Source organism: Pristiophorus japonicus, chromosome 14 (genome assembly GCF_044704955.1).
Source record: "Pristiophorus japonicus isolate sPriJap1 chromosome 14, sPriJap1.hap1, whole genome shotgun sequence".
Lineage (NCBI taxonomy): Eukaryota > Metazoa > Chordata > Chondrichthyes > Pristiophoridae > Pristiophorus > Pristiophorus japonicus.
In genome coordinates, this window is record NC_091990.1 from 27365805 (window position 1) to 27389818 (window position 24014).

A 24014-nucleotide genomic window follows, 5' to 3' on the forward strand; every position below is an offset into this window, starting at 1 on the left:
GTGCTAGGTATGACTCCAGCCAGTGGAGAGTTTTCCCCTTGATTCTCATTGACTTTAGTTTTACCAGGGCACATTGATGCCACACTCGGTCAAATGCTGCCTTGATGCCAAGGGCAGTCACTCTCACCTCACCTCTGGAATTCAGCTCTTTTGTCCATTGTTTTGATCAGGCTGAAATGAGGTCTGGAGTCGAGTGGTCATGGCAAAACCCAAACTGAGCATCGGTGAGCAGGTTATTGGTGAGTAAGTACTGCTTGATAATACTGTCGATGACATCTTCCATCACTTTGCTGATAATTGAGAGTAGACTGATGGGGCGGTAATTGGCCGGATTGGATTTGTCCTGCTTTTTGTGGACAGGACATACCTGGGCAGTTTTCCACATTGTCGGATAGATGCCAGTGTTGTAGCTGTACTGGAACAGCTTGGTTAGAGGTACGGCTAGTTCTGGAGCACGTCTTCAGCACGACAGCAGGGATGTTGTCGGGGCCCATAGCCTTTGCTGTATCCAGTGCGTTCAGCCGTTTCTTGATATCACTTGGAGTGAATCGAATTAAGACTGGCTTTCGTGATGGTGGGGACGTCAAGAGGAGTCCGATATGGATCATCCACTCAGCACTTCTGGCTGAAGATGGTTACAATTGCTGCAGTCTTGACTTTTGCATTCACAAGCTGGGCTCCACCAGCATTGAGGATGGGAGTATTCCGCCGTCATTGAGGATGGGGATATTTATGGAGCCACCTCCTCCCGTTAGTTGTTTAATGGTCCACCACCATTCACGACTGGATGTGGCAGGACTACAGAGCTTTGATCTGATCCATTGAGTATGGGATTGCTTAGCCATGTCAATAGTATGCTGCTTCTGCCGTTTAGCATGCATGCATGTAGTCCTCTGTTGCAGCTTACCCAGGTTGGCACCTCATTTTTAGATACACCTCTTGGGTGCCGGACCGCTGGTCTGGCCGAAGCCCTCCCTGGTGGCCCAGTGGGTGCCACTAAAGTGGCTGCAGAGCTCACAGCGGCCGTCCCCTTTAACTGAAGGGGCGGGACGTTGCTACGCCTCAGCATGGCGCTGATGACACTTTCCGACCTGCTCCCGACCCACTTCTGCCCCGCAGCCGCCTGAAACACCGTCCCGATGACATCACACACCAAACGAGGGCAAAATCCTTCTATTCTACATAAGAACATAAGAAATAAAAGCAGGAGTAGGCCACCTGGCCCCTCGAGCCTGCTCCGCCATTTAATAAGATCATGGCTGATCTGATCATGGACTCGGCTCACTTCCCTGCCCGCTCTTCCCTTATTGCTCAAAAATCTGTCTATCTCCACCTTAAATATATCCAATAACCCAGCCTCCACAGCTCTCTGGGGCAGAGAAATCCATAGATATACAACCTTCTGAGAGAAGAAATTCCTCCTCATCATAGTTTTAAATGGGCGGCCCCTTATTCTATGTCCCCTAGTTTTAATTTCCCCAATGAGTGGAAATATCCTCTCTGCATTCACCTTGTCGAGCCCCCTCATTCTTATAGGTTTCGATAAGATCACCTCTCATTCTTCTGAAATCCAATGAATAGGCCCAACCTACTCAACCTATCTTCATTAGTCAACCCCCTCATCTCCGGAATCAACCTAGTGAACCTTCTCTGAACAGCCTCCAATGCAAGTATATCCTTCCTTAAATACGGAGACCAAAACTGTACGCAGTACTCTAGGTGTGGCCTCACCAATACCCTGTACAGTTGTAGAAGGACTTCTCTGCTTTTATACTCTATTCCCCTTGCGATAAAGGCCAACATTCCATTTGTGACCCTCTGTTCCAGATGTGATAGTTGGTGTAGATTTGGCAGCCCTCCTCCTGTTCTAGTTCTCTCCCTTTTGTTGTCGGCCAATTTCTTCTGCAAAGATGAAAATATAATTTTTGCCACATGGTGAGCTTCTGATGGATGGGACATGTACAGATGATCACAGTAACAATTGCATTTAAAACTCAAGATAATACTTACACTCACTACTTGACCAACGTCCTGCCATTTCTTTTTACACTGGCTTCCACTTCTTGCGGTCTTCATTCCTGCGGAGAATTCTTCTGCAATTAGGTTTCAGAGTCTCCTCATTTCTTTGGGTGGAACTTTTGTGGGACCACTCTTACTGATATCCAGTTCCTAAAATCTGTCCTCAATGACTGTGACTAGTTTCTCCACCTCCTCATACAAGAAATTTTTCATCCTTGTTGCATGCTCTTGCGTCATTGGTGTATTGGATTTACACTTAGGTCGTCTTGAGACCTCACCTGGAATATTGTGTTCAGTTTTGGTCTCCTAATCTGAAGAAGGACGTTCTTGCTATTGAGGGAGTGCAGAAAAGGTTCACCAGACTGATTCCAGGGATGGCTGAACTGACATATGAGGAGAGACTGGATCAACTGGGCCTTTATAGACTGGAGTTTAGAAGGATGAGAGGGGATCTCATAGAAATGTGTAAGATTCTGACGGGGCTGGACAGGTTAGATGTGGGAAGAATGTTCCCGATGTTGGGGAAGTCCAGAACTAGGGGACACAGTCTTAGGATAAGTTATAGGCCATTTAGGACTGAGATGAGGAGAAACTTCTTCACTGAGAGTTGTTAACCTGTGGAATTCCCTGCCGCAGAGAGTTGTTGATGCCAGTTCATTGGATATATTCAAGAGGGAGTTAGATATGGCCCTTACGGCTAAAGGGATCAAGGGGTATGGAAAGAAAGCGGGAAAGGGGCACTGAGGGAATGATCAGCTATGATCTTATTGACTGGTGGTGCAGGCTCGAAGGGCCGAATGGCCTACTCCTGCACCTATTTTCTATGTTTCTATGCCTTCCTGATTATTTGCTGAAACAGCATACTAACGTTTTGTGTTTCATGCCCAAGGACCCCCAGGTCCCTCTGTACTGCAGCACTTTGCAATTTTACTCCATTTAAATTATAATTTGCTTTTCTATTTTTTCTGCCAAAGTGGATAACCTTACATTTTCCCACATTATACTCCATCTGCCACATTTTTGCCCACTCACTTAGCCTGTCTATATCCCTTTGCAGATTTTTTGTGTCCTCCTCACAATTTGCTTTCCCACCCATCTTTGTATCATCAGCAAACTTGGCTACATTATACTCGGTCCCTTTATCCAAGTCATTAATATAGATTGTAAATAGTTGAGGACCCAGCACCGATCCCTGCAGCACCCCACTAATTACTGTTTGCCAACTGGAAAATGACCCATTTATCCTGACTTTCTGTTAGTTAGCCAATCCTCTATCCATGCTAATATATTACCCCTAACCCCGTGAACTTTTATCTTGTGCAGTATCCTTTTATGTGGCACCTTCTCGAATGTCTTCTGGAAATCCAAATACACCACATCCATTGGTTCCCCCTTATCCACCCTGCTCGTTACATCCTCAAAGAACTCCAGCAAGTTAGTCAAACAGGATTTCCCTTTCATAAAACCATGCTGACTCTGCTTGATTGAATTATGCTTTTCCAAATGTCCCGCTACTGCTTCCTTAATAATGGACTCTAGCATTTTCCCAACGATAGATGTTAGGCTAACCTGGTCTATAGTTTCCTGCTTTTTGTCTGCTTCCTTTTTTAAATAGGGGCGTTACATTTGCGGTTCTACAATCTGCTAGGACCTCCCCAGAATCCAGGGAATTTTGGTAGATTACAACCAATACATCCACTATCTCTGCAGCCACTTCTTTTAGGACCATAGGATGTAAGCCATCAGGTCGAGGGAACTTATCCGCCTTTAGTCCCATTATTTTACTATTTAATGATAGTGATTGTATTAAGTTCCTCCCTTCCTGTAACCCTTTGATTATCCACTATTGGGATTTTTTAGTGTCTTCTACCGTGAAGACTGATACAAAATATTTATTCAGTGTCTCTGCCATTTCTCTGTTCTCCATTATTAATTTCCAGTCTCATCCTCTAGGGGACCAACATTTACTTTAGCCACTCTTTTCCTTTTTATGTACCTGTAGAAACTCTTACTATCTGCTTTTATATTTTAAGAACATAAGAACATAAGAATTAGGAACAGGAGTAGGCCATCTAGCCCCTCAAGCCTGCTCCGCCATTCAATAAGATCTTGGCTGATCTGGTCGTGGACTCAGCTCCACTTACCCGCCCTCTCCCCGTAACCCTTAATTCCCTTATTGCTTAAAAATCTATCTATCTTTGACTTGAAAACATTCAATGAGCCAGCCTCAACTGCTTCCTTGGGCAGAGAATTCCACAGATTCACAACCCTCTGGGAGAAGAAATTCTTTCTCAACTCGGTTTTAAATTGGCTCCTCCGTATTTTGAGGCTGTGCCCCCTAGTTCTAGTCTCCCCCACCAATGGAAACAACCTCTCTGCCTCTATCTTGTCTATCCTTTTCATGATTTTAAATGTTTCTATAAGATCACCCCTCATCCTTCTGAACTCCAAGGAGTAAAGACCCAGTCTACTCAATCTATCATCATAAGGTAACCCCCTCATTTCTCGAATCAGCCTAGTGAATCGTCTCTGTACCCCTTCCAAAGCTAGTATATCCTTCCTTAAGTAAGGTGACCAAAACTGCACGCAGTACTCCAGGTGCGGCCTTACCAATACCTTATACAGTTGCAGCAACACCTCCCTGCTTTTGTGCTCCATCCCTTTCGCAATGAAGGCCAACATTCTATTTGCCTTCCTGATTACCTGCTGCACCTGCAAACTAACCTTTTGGGATTCATGCACAAGGACCCCCAGGTCCCTCTGCACCACAGCATTTTGTAATTTCTACCCATTCAAATAATATTCCCTTTTACTGTTTTTTTCCCCAAGATGGATGACCTCACACTTTCCGACATTGTATTCCATCTGCCAAACCTTAGCCCATTCGCTTAACCTATCCAAATCTCCTTGCAACCTCTCTGAGTCCTCTACATAACCCGCTTTCCCACTAATCTTAGTGTCATCTGCAAATTTTGTTGCACTACACTCTGTCCCCTCCTCTAGGTCATCTATGTATATTGTAAACAGTTGTGGTCCCAGCACTGATCCCTGTGGCACACCACTAACCACTGATTTCCAACCGGAAAAGGACCCATTTATCCCGACTCTCTGCTTTCTGTTCGCCAGCCAATTCTCTATCCATGCTAATACATTTCCTCTGACTCCGCATACCTTTATCTTCTGCAGTAACCTTTTGTGTGGCACCTTATCGCATGCCTTTTGGAAATCTAAATACACCACATCCATCGGTACACCTCTATCCACCATGCTCGTTATATCCTCAAAGAATTCCAGTAAGTTAGTTAAACATGATTTCCCTTTCATGAATCCATGCTGCGTCTGCTTGATTGCACTATTCCTATCCAGATGTCCCGCTATTTCTTCCTTAATGATAGTTTCAAGCATTTTCCCCACTACAGATGTTAAACTAAGCGGCCTATAGTTACCTGCCTTTTGCCTGCCCCCTTTTTTAAACAGAGGCGTTACATTAGCTGCTCTCCAATCCGCTGGTACCTCCCCAGAGTCCATAGAATTTTGGTAGATTATAACAAATGCATTTTGTACTAGTTTACTTTCATAATCTATCTTCCCTCTCTTTATCATTTTTTAGTCGTTCTTTGCTGGCTTTTAAAAGTTTCTCAATCTTCTGGCCTCCCACTAGTCTTGGCCTCATTGTATGCCCTTGTTTTCAATTTGATACCACCCCTTATTTCCTTAGTTAACCACGGATGGCTATCCCTTCTCTTACAGTCTTTCTTTCTCAGTGGGATATATTTTGTTGCGAGTTATGAAATATCTCCTTAAATGTCTGCCACTGCTCATCATCCGTCCCATACTTTAATCTATTTTCCCAGTCCATTTTAGCCAACTCTGCCCTCATACCTTTGTAGTCTCCTTTATTTAAGCTTAGAACACTGGTTTGAGATCCAACTTTCTCATCCTCCAACTGAATTTGAAATTCAACCATGTTATGGTCACTCATTCCTCGAGGATCCTTTACTAGGAGATCATTTACTAATTCGGGTGGAGAATAATTGTTGGGGCGGAGGGTATTTTCGCCTCCAAAATGTTTAGCACAGAAACAGGCCATTATAATGGTGGTTTCAATCATGAGTGCTCTAAAATAAAAGATCTGCATTTCTATAGCACCTTTCACAGGACATCCCAAAGCGCTTTACATGCAATGAATTATGTTTTGAAGTGTAATGTGTTGTAATGTAGGAAACACAGCAGACAATTTGCATGCAACAAGGTCCCACAAACAGCAATGTGATAATGACCAGATAATCTGCTTTTAGATATTGATTGAGGGATAAATATTGGCCAAGACACTAGTCTAATCCCACTCTCCTGATCAGTCCCTGTACTATTTAATATGACTCCTTTTCAAAGAATTAATTCCCTGTTGAAGCAGAATTCATAAATTTAACAGCACTTTGTGACAGACTACTGCCCACTCTATGTAAAGAGATCTTTTGCTAACCTCCCTTTTAATTCTTTTAACGATTGAACATAAATTTAAGATATTCGTTATAATCTTGTCAACTAGTGAAGACAGTCTATATAGAATTACATCGAATATACAGCACAGAAACAGGCCTCGTCTGTGCTGGTGATTATACTCTACATGTGTCTCCTCCCATCCATCGACCTCATCTCAGCCTTTCAGCATATCTTTCTATTTGCTTTTCTCATGTACTTGTCCAGTTTCCTTTCTATGTTAATTGTCTCAGCCACTTTCTGTGGTATCGTGTTCCACACTCTGAGTAAAGAAATTTCTCCTTAATTCCCTATTGGATTTATTGTATTTAAAGCCACTAGTTTTGAATTCTCCCACAAGTGGAAACATTCTCTCCACATCTATCCTGTCCCAACGCATTCATAATTTTAAAGCACTCTATCAGGTCTCCTCTCTTATCTTTTCGAAAGAAAAAAGCCCCGACCGATTCAATCTTTCCTAGTAGCTGTAATCTCTCAGTTCTGGTACCATCCTTGTAAATCTTTTTTGCACTTTCTCCGGTGCTTCTACGTCTTTTTTTTATAGTATGAAGACCAGAACTGTGCACAGTACTGTTAAGTGTAGCCTGACCAGGATCCTATACAAATTTAACATAACTTCACTACTTTCATAATTTTGAATGCCTCCTTCAGGTCACCCCTTAAACTTCTCTGCTCTTAAGGAGAGCAATCCCAACTTCTCTGGTCTTTCTGTATAATTGAAACCCCTGATCCCTGGTACCATTCTAGTAAATTTGCTCTGCAGCCTCTCCAAAGTCTTGTCATCATTCCTAAAGTGTGGTGCCCAGAATTGGACAAAATACTCTAGATGGGGTCTGACGAGTGATTTATAAAGGTTAACCATGATTTCCTTGCTTTTGTAATCTATGCTTCTCTGTACAGAGCTGAGGATCCCATATGCTTTTTTAAAATAATTTATCAACTTATCCTGCCATCTTCAAAGATTTGTGTACATATACCCCTGGTCCCTCTGTTCCTGCACCCCCTTTAAATTTAGTTTATACTGCCTCTCATCATTTCTCCTGCACGCATGCATCACTTCACACTTCCCTGCATTAAATTTCATCTGCCATGTGTCTGCCTATTTCACCAGTCTGTCTATGTCCTCCTGAAGTCTGCTAGTCCAATCCTCCTCACTGTTTACTACATTTCTAACTTTTGTGTTATCTGCAAACTTTAAAATAATACCCCCTCTCCACAAGTCCGGGTCATTAATATATATCAAAAAGAGCAGCAGTCCTAATATTGACCCCTGGAAGACACCACTGTATACTTCCCTCCAGTCTGCTAAACAACCGTCACCACTACCCTCTTCTTTCTGTCTCTTAGCTAATTTCATATCCACGCTGCCACTGCCTCTTTAATCCCACAAGCTTTGATGTTGTGAACAATTCTTTATTGAAAGTCCATATATACATCTGCCCATCCGCCACAGCACTAACTTGCTATAATTACTGCTCTAATTTACTTTTTTCAATGTTGTGACTTGGTTGCCACCTTTTTCTTCCCCCTTATTGCTGCAGTCTGCCCTATACCTGCTTGTGGTCTTTATGATTCCCTTACCAAAGATTGCCCCATTAAAAACATATTCAGTTGTTTTTAAACTTATTTATGGTCTGTTCACAAGTCTGAATGTTATGTTGTGTTCCAGTAAATCTCTCCAGGCAGTCGTGCTTGCTAATATTTTGCATTGGTATAGGTTGAATTATATCTTCTTCCTAAATGGAAATGAAAAGACACTTGTATTTGTGTTTTGCAGTGGAGTTGGTCGGAACTGGGGCTGGGCCTCAGGGGGAAGTAGCATTCTGGCAGAGTTTGGCACTTTGCACTTGGAGTTCGTGCACCTGAGTGAGGTGTCAGGTAATCCAAAGTTTGCTGAAAAGGTAAGTCATGACAAACTGGCAATCGCAGGTCTTCAAACTTGATGCATTTTATAGTCAAACTTCAGTGATTCAATCTGATTCTACACTACAGAAGAATCCCAACACACGCTTTCAGCACTGATACCCTGGAGATTGAGACTGGGGTTTTCCACCTACACTTATCAGCCCACAGTTTTCTACCTGTTTACTTTAACGGCTGGGAAATCTCAGGCTGTGGAGCGCACAAGCAGAAGCCCCCAGCTGGTATTTCTATATGAATCTTTCAATTGAAAGTTGTGATGGTGCTCTCCTCCATATAGTTCTGCCTCCAAAGCAGCTACAGCTGCCTCCCCAAATATCTCCCACGTGTATGGCAAAGTTTTGATGGTCACAGCAGGCTACAACCATGAGACAACCATACTGCAGAGCCCTTCCAGACCTGTCTGAGTAATGAAATGAGCCTTGTTGATCCTCTGGATGCAACTCTGTTCGAGACGTGTGGTTCAATGTAGTGCTCCGCTGCTGCTCAGGCCTTTCTCAGTGGAGTTATTATCCATGAGAGCAGGGGCTCGGCTTTGTCACCCACAAGCCATCCCTTGACATGATTTCTTTCCTGAAGAGGTCAGAGAGAGTTGAATCTCAACAGTTGAAAGTACCATGACAACTTCGAGCATAACTCGTGTTGACGTGTAGGATCCTTTGCATGTTGTCACACAATCTGTATATTCAACGAGTGGAAGCACTTCCTATTGAGGTAGCTGAGCAGGTTTCTGTAGGAGCTTACAAAGCAATGTGGTTGCCAGCGATTGACCCTGGACCTTGGAAATGCCAACAACATCATAAAACGGAATGGTCCAATGTCACTGCTGCCTTGCTGTGGTGCAATACAAACTAAATGGTACAATTTTAAAGGGGGTGTAGGAACAAAGAAATCTGGGGGTGTATGTCCACAAATCTTTGAAGGTAGCAGGACAAGTTGAAACGACTGTTAAAAAGACATACGCAAGATCCTTGGCTTTATAAATAGAGGCATAGAGTACAAAAGCAAAGAAGTTATGCTAAACCTTTATAAAATACTGGTTAGGCCCCAGCTGGAGTATTGTGACCAGTTGTGGGCACCACACTTTAAAGAAAAAAAAGAAAGACTTGCATTTATGTAGCTCCTTTCTTGACCTCAGACATCCCAAAATGCTTTACAGCCAATGAAGTAATTTTAAAGTGTAATCACTGTTGTAATAAAAAAGACATGGCAGCCAATTTGCCCAGAGCAAGCTCTCACAAACAGCAAGGTGATAATACCAGATAATCTGTTAGTTGAGGGATAAATATTGGCCAAGACATCAGAGATAACGCCCCTGCTCTTCTTCGAAATAGTGCCATAGGATCTTTTACATCCATCTGAGAGAGCAGACAGGGCCTCAGTTTAATGTCTCATCCAAAAGACAGCACCTCCGACAGTGCAGCACTCCCTCAGTACTGTACTGGAGTGTCAGCCTAGATTTTTGTGCTTAAGTCTCCAAAGTGATTATCTGCACAAACATTTTTGTGTCCTTGTGTGCATGCGCCACCTTTTGCACATGCGCACCCGATCAGGGGGGAGGGAGGGGGAGAGGGGAAGAGGGGAGATGGAATTGGAGGGAATCGAAAGGGGGAAGAGAGAGGAGGTCAGGAACTCGGGGGGGTGGGTAAAGAGCACGGGTGGGAAGAACTTGATCCAGGTGTAAAGGGGGTGAAATGAGAGCAAGAACGTGTCCAGATGGTAAGACTGGACGAAATCCGGAAGTCACGACACTCTCATTATTCACTTCATACCCAATAAACCTGTTAACAATCCGTGACCTGCACACAATGCCTCATCTATGGGGAGGGGGGGCGCGGGGGAAGGTAAGGAACTTGTGAGAAGGTCATGAATCCGGGGGGGAGGAACTTGAGTGCGGGGGTGGGGGGCGGGCGGCGGGGAGGGAGGAGGTCAGAAACTTGGGTGTGGGGTGGAGGTGAGTAGGTCAAGAATTTGGGTGGGGGGAGTAGGTCAGGAACTTGGGTGGTGGGGATAGAATCTTGTTTGGGGTGTGGGAGAAGGTCTTAATCTGCAAGGATGAGCCCTGTCTGTTCCAAGTGAGCTCGGTTCTGTCTGGAGTAGGCAGTCAGAATGGCTTGATTTACACTTTGCAAAGTAACTGATTACATAGGCAGGGTGTGTCTTGCCCTCCAAGGGGACCAATCAGCAATCAGGATTCGTCATCCAAGGGGACCAGTCAGAGCTTTTGGTGTTGCAAATAAACACATCTTTAAGTCTCTGGAGTGGGATTTGAAGCCACAACCTTCTGACTCAGAGGCGAGAGAACTAGAGTACTACCAACGGAATCACAGCTGACACTATACTTTGGGAAGGATGTTCTTACTAGAATGGTACTAGGGATGAGGAGATTCAGTTACATGGAGCGACTAGACAAGCTGGGATTGTTCTCCTTGGAGCAGAGAAGGTTAAGGGGAGATTTGATAGCGGTGTTCAAAATCATGAAGGGTTTTGATAGAGTAAATAAGGAGAAACTATTTTGAATGGCAGAAGGGTCAGTAACCAGAGGACATAGAGTTAAGGTAATTAGCAAAAGAACCAGAGGCAACATGAGAAAAACTAAATTCATGCAGCGAGTTATTGTGATCTGTAATGCACTGCCTGAAAGGGTGGTGGAAGCAGATTCAATAATAATTTTCAAAAGTGAATTGGATAAATACTTGAAGGGGAATAATTTGCAGGGCTATGAGGGAAGAGCAGGGGTGGGACTAATTGGATGGCTCTTTCAAAGTGCCGACACAGGCAGGATGGGTCGAATGGCCGCTTGTGCTGCATCATTCTATGATTCAATGCCAAACTTGATGAGTACCCCAGCTCTCTTGTAAAGTGCATCAGCCACCTGACGAATGCAGGCCCGTACTGCATCCTGGCAGATATTAGAGATCAATTCGTAGCTGCCTAAAATGACCCTTTGTGCTAAAAGTTGAATGCAGTCATCCCTATAATAGCCACAGACAGAACAGTACAGACAGATAACTGTGGTTGCGAGTTCTCGTACTAATTGCCACTTTGATGAAGTGCACACTTCATAAAATCAATTCCTTAGTAAGGCCCTTATATGACCGTGGCTGTATAATCTATGAGGTGGTCTAATAGTGGGGTCCATGATCCCTTAAATGCTTCCTGACTCATCTGTGCTCCATCTTCTGCAGCTCTTCTTTGTTTTCCATGAAAGGGCAAAAAACGTTAGTGGGAGTTGTGTACAGACCTCCAAACAGTAGTAGTGATGTTGGGGAGGGCATCAAACATGAAATTAGGGGTGTGTGCAATAAAGGTGCAGCAGTTATAATGGGTGACTTTAATATGCACATAGATTGGGTTAACCAAACTGGAAGCAATACGGTGGAGGAGGATTTCCTGGAGTGCATAAGGGATGGTTTTTTAGACCAATATGTCGAGGAACCAACTAGGGGGGAGGCCATCTTAGACTGGGTGTTGTGTAATGAGAGAGGATTAATTAGCAATCTCGTTGTGCGAGACCCCTTGGGGAAGAGTGACCATAATATGGTGGAATTCTGCATTAGGATGGAGAATGAAACAGTTAATTCAGAGACCATGGTCCAGAACTTAAAGAAGGGTAACTTTGAAGGTATGAGGCGTGAATTGGCTAGGATAGATTGGCGAATGATACTGAAGGGGTTGACAGTGGATGGGCAATGGCAGACATTTAGAGACCGCATGGAGGAACTACAGCAATTGTACATTCCTGTCTGGCGTAAAAATAAAAAAGGGAAGGTGGCTCAATCGTGGCTATCAAGGGAAATCAGGGATAGTATTAAAGCCAAGGAAGTGGCATACAAATTGGCCAGAAATAGCAGCGAACCCGGGGACTGGGAGAAATTTAGAACTCAGCAGAGGAGGACAAAGGGTTTGATTAGGGCAGGGAAAATGGAGTACGAGAAGAAGCTTGCAGGGAACATTAAGGCGGATTGCAAAAGTTTCTATAGATATGTAAAGAGAAAAAGGTTAGTAAAGACAAACGTAGGTCCCCTGCAGTCAGAATCAGGGGAAGTCATAACGGGGAACAAAGAAATGGCGGACCAATTGAACAAGTACTTTGGTTCGGTATTCACTGAGGAGGACACAAACAACCTTCCGGATATAAAAGGGGTCGGAGGGTCTAGTAAGGAGGAGGAACTGAGGGAAATCCTTATTAGTCGGGAAATTGTGTTGGGGAAATTGATGGGATTGAAGGCCGATAAATCCCCAGGGCCTGATGGACTACATCCCAGAGTACTTAAGGAGGTGGCCTTGGAAATAGTGGATGCATTGACAGTCATTTTCCAACATTCCATTGACTCTGGATCAGTTCCTATGGAGTGGAGGGTAGCCAATGTAACCCCACTTTTTAAAAAAGGAGGGAGAGAGATAACAGGGAATTATAGACCGGTCAGCCTGACATCGGTAGTGGGTAAAATGATGGAATCAATTATTAAGGATGTCATAGCAGTGCATTTGGAAAGAGGTGATATGATAGGTCCAAGTCAGCATGGATTTGTGAAAGGGAAATCATGCTTGACAAATCTTCTGGAATTTTTTGAGGATGTTTCCAGTAGAGTGGACAAGGGAGAACCAGTTGATGTGGTATATTTGGACTTTCAGAAGGCTTTCGACAAGGTCCCACACAAGAGATTAATGTGCAAAGTTAAAGCACATGGGATTGGGGGTAGTGTGCTGACATGGATTGAGAACTGGTTGTCAGACAGGAAGCAAAGAGTAGGAGTAAATGGGGACTTTTCAGAATGGCAGGCAGTGACTAGTGGGGTACCGCAAAGTTCTGTGCTGGGGCCCCAGCTGTTTACACTGTATATTAATGATTTAGACGAGGGGATTAAATGTAGTATCTCCAAATTTGCGGATGACACTAAGTTGGGTGGCAGTGTGAGCTGCGAGGAGGATGCTATGAGGCTGCAGAGCGACTTGGATAGGTTAGGTGAGTGGGCAAATGCATGGCAGATGAAGTATAATGTGGATAAATGTGAGGTTATCCACTTTGGTGGTAAAAACAGAAAGACAGACTATTATCTGAATGGTGACAGATTAGGAAAAGGGGAGGTGCAACGAGACCTGGCTGTCATGGTACATCAGTCATTGAAGGTTGGCATGCGGGTACAGCAGGCGGTTAAGAAAGCAAATGGCATGTTGGCCTTCATAGCGAGGGGATTTGAGTACAGGGGCAGGGAGGTGTTGCTACAGTTGTACAGACCTTGGTGAGGCCACACCTGGAGTATTGTGTACAGTTTTGGTCTCCTAACCTGAGGAAGGACATTCTTGCTATTGAGGGAGTGCAGCGAAAGTTCACCAGACTGATTCCCGGGATGGCGGGACTGACCTATCAAGAAAGACTGGATCAGCTGGGCTTGTATTCACTGGAGTTCAGAAGAATGAGAGGGGACCTCATAGAAATGTTTAAAATTCTGACGGGGTTAGACAGGTTAGATGCAGGAAGAATGTTCCCAATGTTGGGGAAGTCCAGAACCAGGGGACACAGTCTAAGGCTAAGGGGTAAGCCATTTAGGACCGAGATGAGGAGGAATTTCTTCACCCAGAGAGTGGTGAACCTGTGGAATTCTCTACCACAGAAAGTTGTTGAGGCCAATTCACTAAATATATTCAAAAAGGAGTTAGATGGAGTCCTTACTACTAGGGGAATCAAGGGGTATGGTGAGAAATCAGGAATGGGGTACTGAAGTTGCATGTTCAGCCATGAACTCATTGAATGGCGGTGCAGGCTAGAAGGGCCGAATGGCCTACTCCTGCACCTATTTTCTATGTTTCTATGTTTCTATGATAATGGCCTGGTGATCTCACACTATCAGAAGCACTGAGAGCAAATCCAGGTGTGTGTAGGCAGGAAACCAAAATAATCACTGCAAAAAATGTTTCCAAGCTCCTCACTAATGTCTGAGATGATCCTGGGAACAGCCTTATCATTCCCAGTCTAACTCGCTCCAAGCGCTTTGCTAGTGTAAACTAGGAAGCTGTAGTCCACTGGCTCTCATGATTTATGTGAATCAGGTCACGCGCGACTCTAGGCAGATCGCAGGAAAGGCCAAATAGTGCAAGGAAATAAGGGAGGATTGATTTTGGGGCAGAAAACCAGTGAAAACAGCTTTTGCCTCATTTTGCTGCCCCAATTATGCACTGAAAATGACATGGAAATTCTACCCCTTGATATTTAAGCATAGAAATCATTTCACATAATTTAAACAACAGTAGCTCCATGTCGTGTTGCTAAACATGAATGTAAAACGATTAAAGAAAAATAGGCTTTCAATTATATACAAGTACTGCCTTATCCTGTGCAGTGATTTGAACTGCTGTAATTGTTACATGAGCAAATGCGATGGCTATTCTGTGCACAGAAAGATCACACAGGCAGCAATGAGATGAATGATTATTTTATCAGTTGTGTTGAATGACTGAGGAATATGAATCAAGACATCAGCAGATCTGCCTGTTCATCTTTAAATAGTTGGCATAGGATCTTTAATGATTGCTGTTCATGATGTTGGTTAATGTGGGATAAAACAAACCTGGAAAGCTTGTGCAGAATTTGAGATATGTTATGGAAGAGCTGCAAAGATTGATGTGTATTATGAAGTTAGCAAAAAAATCATTGAGTTAATTTATAGCATTATTAAATTAGAGGTCAAGGAAAATGGTATATAGATTAAAGTTAGCACTCCCAGTGGGGAGTCACGCTTGACTTCTCCAACATGTGCACCTCTAAAAGTGCAGCTGCCTGCTTAGTAGCCGAGGGAGTCCTAAATGTAATCATAATAAACTAGCCCACAAAGCCAAGACATGATGCTTTGTATGAAATTCATTTGTTCATTATTTTAACCAACGTTGGGGTAGAAATTGATTATGGCCCATTCTTGGGTGCATAACCAACGGCATATCAACATGGAACATCCAAAATCAGGCTTGCAGTTTGGCCTCTTTCTACGTAACTGATTGAATTTCAAGAATTTTTGGCCTGTTTACTATGATTTTTAAGATATGTTTTGGCCCTATTAGATTTTTTTTTTCCTCCCGAGATTAGGTTTCCAGAGCTATACAATGAGAACACTTTCCTTTCATTCCCTCTTGCCAGAGACAAGAAAGGGGAGCGAGCACAAGGTTTTGCATGGATTGTAGGATTCCCCCATGTTGCAGAGTGCATACACATTGCCTTACGTGCTCCTCATCTGGACTCGGCTATATTCATCAACAGAAAGGGATTCTACTCCCTCAGCGTGCAGCTGGTGTGCGACCAGAGGCAGTACATCATGCAGGTGGATGCTGGCTATCCTGGCAGCACACATGATTCTTCCATTCTGCGGCATTCTCTGTTCCACCTATATTTGAACAAGCATGGCAAGTCAAAGACTGGCTACTCAGAGGGATTTGGGTGTCCTTGTACACGAAATACAGAAAGCTAACATGCAGGTACACCAAGCAATTGGGAAAGCAGATGGTATATTATCCTTTATTGCAAGGGGATTGGATTATAAGAGTAAGGAAGTCTTGCTGCAAATATATAGGGCTTTGGTGGGGCCACAACTTGAGTACTATGTATAGTTTTGGTCTCCTTACCCAAGGAAGGATATACTTGTTTTAGAGGGGCTGCAGGAAAGGTTCACTAGATTGATTCCAGGGGTGTGAGGATTGTCCTATGATGAGAGATTGAGTAGAATCTGCCTATATTCTGTAGTGGTTAGAAGAATGAGGTGATCTCATTGAAATGTATAACATTCTTAGAGGGCTTGACAGTGTAGATACTGAGAAACTGTTTTCCCTGGCTGGAGAGTCTAGAACTAGGGGTCATAGTCTCAGGATAAGAGATCGTCCATTTAAGACTGAGATAAGGAGAAATTTCTTCATTCAGAGGGTTATAAATCTTTGGTATTCTCTACCCCAGTGGGCTGTGGCTGCTCAGTCAATGAGTATATTTAAGATGAAGAGTTATCACCAGACTGATTCCTGGGATGGTAGGACTGTCGTATGAGAAGAGATTGGATCAACTAGGCCTGTATTCACTAGAGTTTAGAAAAATGAGAGGGGATCTCATTGAAACGTATAAAATTCTGACAGGGTTGGATAGACTGGATGCGGGGAGGATGTTTCCCCAGGCTGGAAAGTCTAGAACAAGGGATCACAGTCTCAGGATACAGGGTAGGAAATTTAGGACCGAGATGAGGAGAAATACTTTCACTCGGAGGGTGGAATTCTCTACCACAGAAGGCTGTGGAGGCCAAGTCACTGAATATATTTAAGAGGGAGATAGATAGATTTCTAGAAACAAAAGGCATCAAGAGGTATAGGGAAAGAGTGGGAATATGGTGTTGAGATAGAGAATCAGCCATGATCATATTGAATGATGGTGCAGACTCGAAGCGCTGAATGGTCTACTACTGCTCCTATTTTCTATGTTTCTATGTTGCTATTCCATGTTGCCACTGCCACTCTCTGAGGCAGCTCCTCAGCAATTCTGGTGATCTGTTGGAGAACAGATTGCTAGCCTGTTGTGATGCCCTGGAAGCCCCTTTCAACAGTGGTAACCAGAGCCAGAATGGCAGCAGTCCGAGCTTCAAAGATAGCATTCAGACCTTAGATGGAAGCTGTTTGTGCTGCACTGGAAGATGTGACTTCGGTCATCATACATCATGGTGGATACCACAGGTGTGCTGATGGAGGTGACCACCCATTCCATGCTTGAAAGGATGGGTTCCAAGCTCTGCGCAATGCCCTGAGCCAAGTTGGAGATGGACTCCTCCATGCTCCTTGACATTATGTGCAGGCATTCTGGCAGGCTATCCAGAGCACCAAGCATTTCTTTGTGTACACTAATCAGCAGCCTTCTGTAGCCTGTGCCATCGAAATCCTCCTTCTCTGCCTCCTCTGCAGCAGAACCACCCTGGCTCCTGTGGACTTGTGCCCGATGTCTCGTCTCATGCAGGTCCCTCCTCTATCCTAGCCTTTAAAGTACATACATTGCCAGCCTTTGAGCTGGTGGCTGCGAGTGTAAGATGGAGTGACAGTGTCACTTTATCATCACTGTCTCATAGAATCTTGGAAACTTACAGCATAGAAGGAGGCCTTTTGGCCTATTGTGCCTGTGCTGGCTCTTTGACAGAGCAGTCATGCTTAATCTCACATCCTCGCTTTTTGTCCGTAGCCCTATAAGTTTCTCATCCTCAAGTACCTGTCCAATGCTCTTTTGAAGTAATTTATCGAATCCGCTTCCACCCCTTTTCAAGTAAAACATTCCAGATCCTGACAACTCTGAGGGTGAAAAGATTTCTCTTCATCCCCCGCTAGATTTTAAATCTTTGACCTCTGGTTATTGACCCACTCGCCAGAGGAAATAGTTTTCCTTTATCTACTCTATCAAAACCTCTCATCATCTTGAAAATCTTTATTAGGTCACCTCTTAATCGTCTCTGTTCCAAGGAGCCTCCATATCCTCAACCTGTTTCTTTTCTCCTCTCCCTTTCTATCTGTTTATCTCAAATAGACTTTATTTGCTTTCCGAATTCGACATGTACTCTGACTTTAAACTGTAATCTGACCACCAAAAAGCAATTGAACAGAAAGCTAGAAGCTAGCAATAAGTATTCCCTCAGTACAATTGATTGGTGCCGATGCATCCTGGGAAATTGTGTGCCACAACTCTGAGTAAAAATATGAATTCCAAGCCCAGGCTTTGGAGAGAGGCTGAAGCTTTCAATAAAAACTGGATAAATGTAATCATATATCACTGTGAAATATGTAATTGTTTGATCTTATTTGTTTATATGCATTTTGGGGGCATTAGGAATTTCAGTTGCTGAGGATAAAAATGGCAGCTCAAAAACTACCAGATGAAAATTTTTTCACAAAACATTTTGGACCAAAATTGTCTCTTTCTATAAGAGCCGTGACTGCTCGTTCGGCTCAGAGGGGACGCCATTTTGAAAATTGCCCTCCTATATTTTTGGAGAGGTGTACGGGACCGGCCTGGCCATCTTCCCGCCCCGTCGGGCACGCAACGACCTCCTTTCTGCCCCACGTGGAAAATTGCCCCGCGGGAGCGGATCAGCCGCTGCTCGGTGCCCCGGCAGGAAGCTTCGTGTGAATGGGCGGCGCATCTGCCTTTAAAGGGGAGGGCGCACTGCCATGGCCGCCATTTTATTTTAATTCGCGGCCGACTGCCAGGTCACCCCGACAGTGGTGGCCATGGGTTCGGCCAGGCAGCACAGCACCCACTCTTGGGGCCCAGCCAAAATCCTCCCTGGTGGCCCAGTGTTTGCCACTAAAGTGGCTGCAGACTTCACAGTGGCCCTCCCGTTTAACTGAAAGGGAGGGACATTGTGACGCGTCAGCGTGACATGGCACATCGTGTCGCGCTGATCGCAGCGCTGATGACTCGGAGCAACGGCCGTTCTGACCTGCATGCACTTCCTCCCCGCTGACGACCCCACATCCACCCCGCTCCAAAACAAACAAAGAACTGAATTTCTCCGGATTCCATGCATTGGGGCGGATAGATCACTTAAAAAAAAATGGAAGGGGCGCCGCTTTTGGAGTGGAGGGCAATTTCGGCCCCTTTGAGTGATTCGTAGGGGAAAGCCACCTGGTGGGCAGACTGTGCAATTACAGGGTGATGAGTTTACATTGGCAAAATCCATTGTAAATGAGATGATAAAAATTTACAATGGTAATAAAGGTGCATAAAGTCAAGTGTTTAAAATTATGAAGGTATGGGACAGAGTTGATAGAAAGGGACCGTCTCTAGTGGTTGAGCGGTCTAGAACGAGTGGACAAATATACAAGATTACATCTGTAAGATTTAGGATAGGGAACAGTGGAAATATTTTTATACAGAGGGTTGTGAGGCTGTAGAATGCAGTGATTGAAGCAGAAACCATAAGGGGAGTTTTTGCCATCACTTCCTGGGCGATAACCTGGTGAAACAAATTGCCAACCCACCGGCCCAATTAAAACCAATAGGATGGAAATTAGGCTGATTGTCCAGGCGCTGACGGTGAAATTTGTCAATATTAAAGAAAAGATTAAATAGGTGGTTAGAGGAAAAAAGGGAATAAATGAATATCGGAACAGGGTTGGACACATGGGATTAGGACGATTGTTCATGTGGAGGATAAACACCAACATAGACTGATTGGGTCGAATTACTATTTCCGTTTTGTAATTACTGTGTAATTCCATATGAAAATAAAACCATTCAATGGATAAATATAATGTTATTGTGAAATATATAGAATTTTGTTTTTGTTTTGTTTAAACCTTATTTTGGATATTAGAAATTTGATAGATCAAAATTTCTTGCAGTTCTTTATACCTACCGTCCAGGTAAGACCTGCTCCCACGCGACGGTCTTTTCTCCTGCAGAGGCAGAGGACCGCTCGGATGAATCCCGGGCGGAAGGACTTTTTTTGGCATTGCACACCGGTGGACACTCCCCAGCAGTCCTTGCAAACTGCCGGTGTGAGGACCTCACCAATCTCCCATGGAAGGGAGAGCGCTGAAAAAACGGGGAAACTGCCGAAGACGGAGATAGGACCATCAATTTCGGCCCAAAGATAGGCTAAGTGAGTGGGCAAGAATTTGGCAGATAGAGTATAATGTGGGAAAATGTGAGGTTATCCACTTTGGTAGGAAAAATAAAAAAGCAAATTATTGTTTAAATAGAGAGAGATTACAAAATGCTGCAGTACAAAGGGATCTGGGGGTTCTTGTACCTGAAACACAAAAAGTTAATATGCAGGTACAGCAATAATTAGGAAGGCAAATGGAATATTGACCTTTGTTGGAAGGAGGATGGAGTATAAAAGTAGAGAAACTCTGCTACATCTGTACAGGGCATTGGTGAGACTATACCTGGAGTACTGCGTACAGTTTTGGTCATATTTAAGGAGAGATATACTTGCATTGGAGGCGGTTCAGAGAAGGGTTCACTAGGTTGATTCCTGAGATGAAGGGGTTGGCTTATGAAGAAAGGTTGAGCAGGTTGGGCCTGTACTCATTGGAGTTTAGAAGAAAGAGATAATCTTACTGAAACGTAGAAGATTATGAGAGGGCTTGATGGGATGTTTCCCCTCATGGGGAATCTAGAACTAGGGGGCATATTTTAAGAATAAGGGGACGCACATTTAAAACGGAGATGAGGAGGAATTTCTTCTCTCAGGTGAATGTTTGGAATTCTCTACCCGAGAGAGCTGTGGAGACTGGGTCATTGAATATATTTAAGGTGGAGATAGACAGATTTTTGAACAATAAGGGAGTCAAGGGTTATGGGGAGTGGACAGGGAAGTGGAGTTGAGGCCAAGATCAGATCAGCCATGATCTTATTGAATGGCAGAGCAGGCTCGAGGGGCCAAATGGCCTACCTACTCCTATTCCTATTTCTTATGTTCTTATGTTCTTAGTATTCTTGCAAAGGTGGCAGCCAACTTGTCCACATCAACATCCCACAAACATCAATGAGATGAGTGATCAGTTAATGTGTTTTTGATAGCATTGACTGAGGGAGCACGGGGAGGATGTGCCTGTTCCTTCGAATGGTCCTAAGGGATCTTTAGCATCCCTCTGAACCACTGGGGCAGGCAGATGGGGTTTTGGGTTGATGTCTTGTCTAAAGGAGTAGCACTTTCTGATTGCTGTGCTGGACTATTAGCCTTAATTTGTGATTTTATTTTGGATTGTTTTGCATCTGTAGGAAGATGCAGCACTTTGAAGTGTGAAGCTTGGTTTGTGATTGACACATGCTAAATGCAAGAATTTTATATATATCCTAGTGGATCTCCTGTGACATTGTTCAAGGTAGGTCACAGAATATGCTCTGTGCCTTACCTGCCTGTTGTCTTTGGGTTGCTGGAGATCTATGGAATACAGTACTGGTAGGGGGCTGTACCCTCTTTGTTGACTTGTTCTTTCTCTTTTCAGAGATGGGTTGACTTGCTATAGTTTATCAGCATCTTCTATTTAAATTGCAACCCTAATTTCAAACTGGATCCTCAGGTTTTCCATGCTTTCATTCTCTCCCATTTTCTTACATTTTGCTTAGGACTCCCACTAGCTTAGCTATTTGTACATCCTTTGTTTCTTTAATGTCTGTTATTTTTGTTTCTTTAATGTCTGTTATTTTTTCAATGTTTGTATTATTTGACTGAGATAGTTCATTACATCATTTCACTTATACTTAATCTCTGTTGGTTTGTCTGTTTTTTCACTATTTTCCTCTCCTTCCTCCCCTTTTCTGATTGTTCGAATCTTGTTTTTCAGTTCTGATGATGGGTACGAATCTGAAACATGAACTGTCTTCACTCCACAGCTGCTGATTGGCTAGCTGTGGGTTTCCAGCTTTTCTCTTGTTGTTTCAGAAGGATTTAGCTCTTTAGGTAATATGTAGAATACAATTCACTTCAAACTGAAGAGCACAACATAATATAATGATACAGAATTAGTAGTATTTATGGGAGTGGCTCCATAGATCATTATCTGGTGTACCTTGATGCCCACATGTTTGTATGTCCATTGTTATCCATTTTCCAACTATCCCTATTTGACATCTCTGCAACAACTCTGCCATTAACACATGTGGCACCATGCTTTATGGTGGATTTCCAGGTTGATCTTTTGGCTACATTTTCCTAGGTTCTGATTGTCACATTCCTTCACAAGTAACAAAAAGAAAGGTACAGATGAGGGAGGCTATTGGCCCATCCATTTCATTGTTCCATGCAACCAGTTCTGATGAAAAGTTCTGCCTGAAATATTAAAATACTCCTTTCTCTACAGATGCTAACTGACTTTCTAAGTATTTCTAGTATTTTCTGTGGAAATATACTGTTTCCAGTGGTTGAGGGATCTAGAACAAGAGAATCTCGCTGTAAGGTTAAATGTAAGAGATCTAGGACAGAGAGAAGAAACTTTTTACACAAAAGGTTGTGAGACTGTGAAATGCACCAGAGTTAGTGATCGAATCAGAGACCATGTCAGCATTTAAGAATAGGGTAAATAGATGGCTGACATAAAGGAGAATAAAGGGATATGGGATTAGGACTACTGCTCATGTGGAAGATTAACACCAAAATGAACTTTGGGCTGAATAGACTGTTTCCATGTTTTAATTTCAATGTAATTTTATTATGCTACAAGGGCAGCAGTGGTCAAATATTTCAACATTTTTTTTACAATCATGGAACTGACAAAGTAAATTAGTTTCCCTATGATCGCTTCAACTCCCTTAGGTGAATTTAAATCCTCACCCTCTGCCACTATTGTGAGGCCAGGTGCCAGGAAGGAACCAGAATTCTTTGTGCTCAGTGTTGCTAATGTGCAAATGACATATTCCCAGTATTTGCATTTCATTATAATACATTATAATATTTGTGCAGATCTACACCTTGTGGAAATGCTAGAAGTAGTGGAGATAAGATGGGAGACAACAGAGAAGTGCAGACAGAATATTTTAGTATATTCTGCTCAAGTTGCACTGGAGATCTGGTGTAACTCGAGCAGGAAATCCTGCCTAGTACACGTTTTGTGTTTATTATACCACCCAGATCTTTGGTGCCTCCCTTCTAGCTAGTTTAACACTTTTCATTAAGAAACCACATCTCCATTTTTTCAATTTTGTAGCAACTTGTATGTATTGACTTATATGTTTTGAATTTCATCTGCTATAGTTCTTCCCACTTGCAGATTTTGTCCGGATTCATAACTGCCACCTCGCTCCTCATTTGACATAATTTGCATATTTGACCAACTTGCAATACTTTTCTGAATTCGGGTTGTTTATGTAGTTGAGAAATGTAGGTTTCCCAGTGCCAATGCTGGATTAATTCACTAAATGCAGCCCGAGCAGGAGTACTGTGTCCAATTCGGGGCAGCATACTTTAGAAGGATGTGAAGGCTTTGGAGAGGGTACAGAATGGTTCCAGGCTGGAGAAGCTAGGGTTGTTCTCCTTAGAGCAGAGAAGGCTAAAAGGAGATTTGATCGAGGTGTTTAAAATAATGAAGGATTTACATAGAGTAAATAAAGAGAAACTGTTTCCAATGGCTAAAGGGACAATAACCAGAGGGCACAAAATTAGGGTGATTGGCAAAAGAACCAGAGGCAAAATGAGGAAAAACTTGTTTACGCAACCAGTGATTAGGACTTAGAATGCCTGTCTGATAGGGTGGTGGAAACAGATTCAGCAGTAGCTTTCAAAAGGGAATTGGATAAATACCTGGAGAAAAAAATGCTGGAATATGGGAAAGAGCCGGGAGTGGGACTAACTGGATTGCTCCTCGAAAGCGCCAACGCAGACTTGATGGGCCAAATGGCCTCCTGTGCTGTACTATTCTATGACTTTTCCCTTTCTGTCCTTTTTCTTGTCCTTTGCTGTTGAATACAGCTTTGGGAAACCATTTGTCTGTTACGCATGATACATCAATGCCACCAGAGCTGTGTTTGTATAAACATGACTTTGATGCTAATCAAGTTGACACATTGCAGTACTTCAGTGTTTATCCCCCTGTGTTGTTGCTTCATTTTCCTGAGA

General features: G+C 43.4%; 1 protein-coding gene across 3 annotated transcripts in view; it reads left to right on the plus strand.

The window, feature by feature from the left end:
* The window catches only part of LOC139279810 (mannosyl-oligosaccharide 1,2-alpha-mannosidase IA-like), a 197906-nt gene that overhangs the window by 78469 nt on the left and 95423 nt on the right, over nucleotides 1–24014 (plus strand). For all 3 annotated transcript variants that reach the window (XM_070899045.1, XM_070899044.1, XM_070899047.1), the window contains exon 6: nucleotides 8297–8420. In XM_070899045.1, the coding sequence (XP_070755146.1) occupies nucleotides 8297–8420 (124 nt within the window). The remainder of the gene's footprint in view (nucleotides 1–8296; nucleotides 8421–24014) is intronic.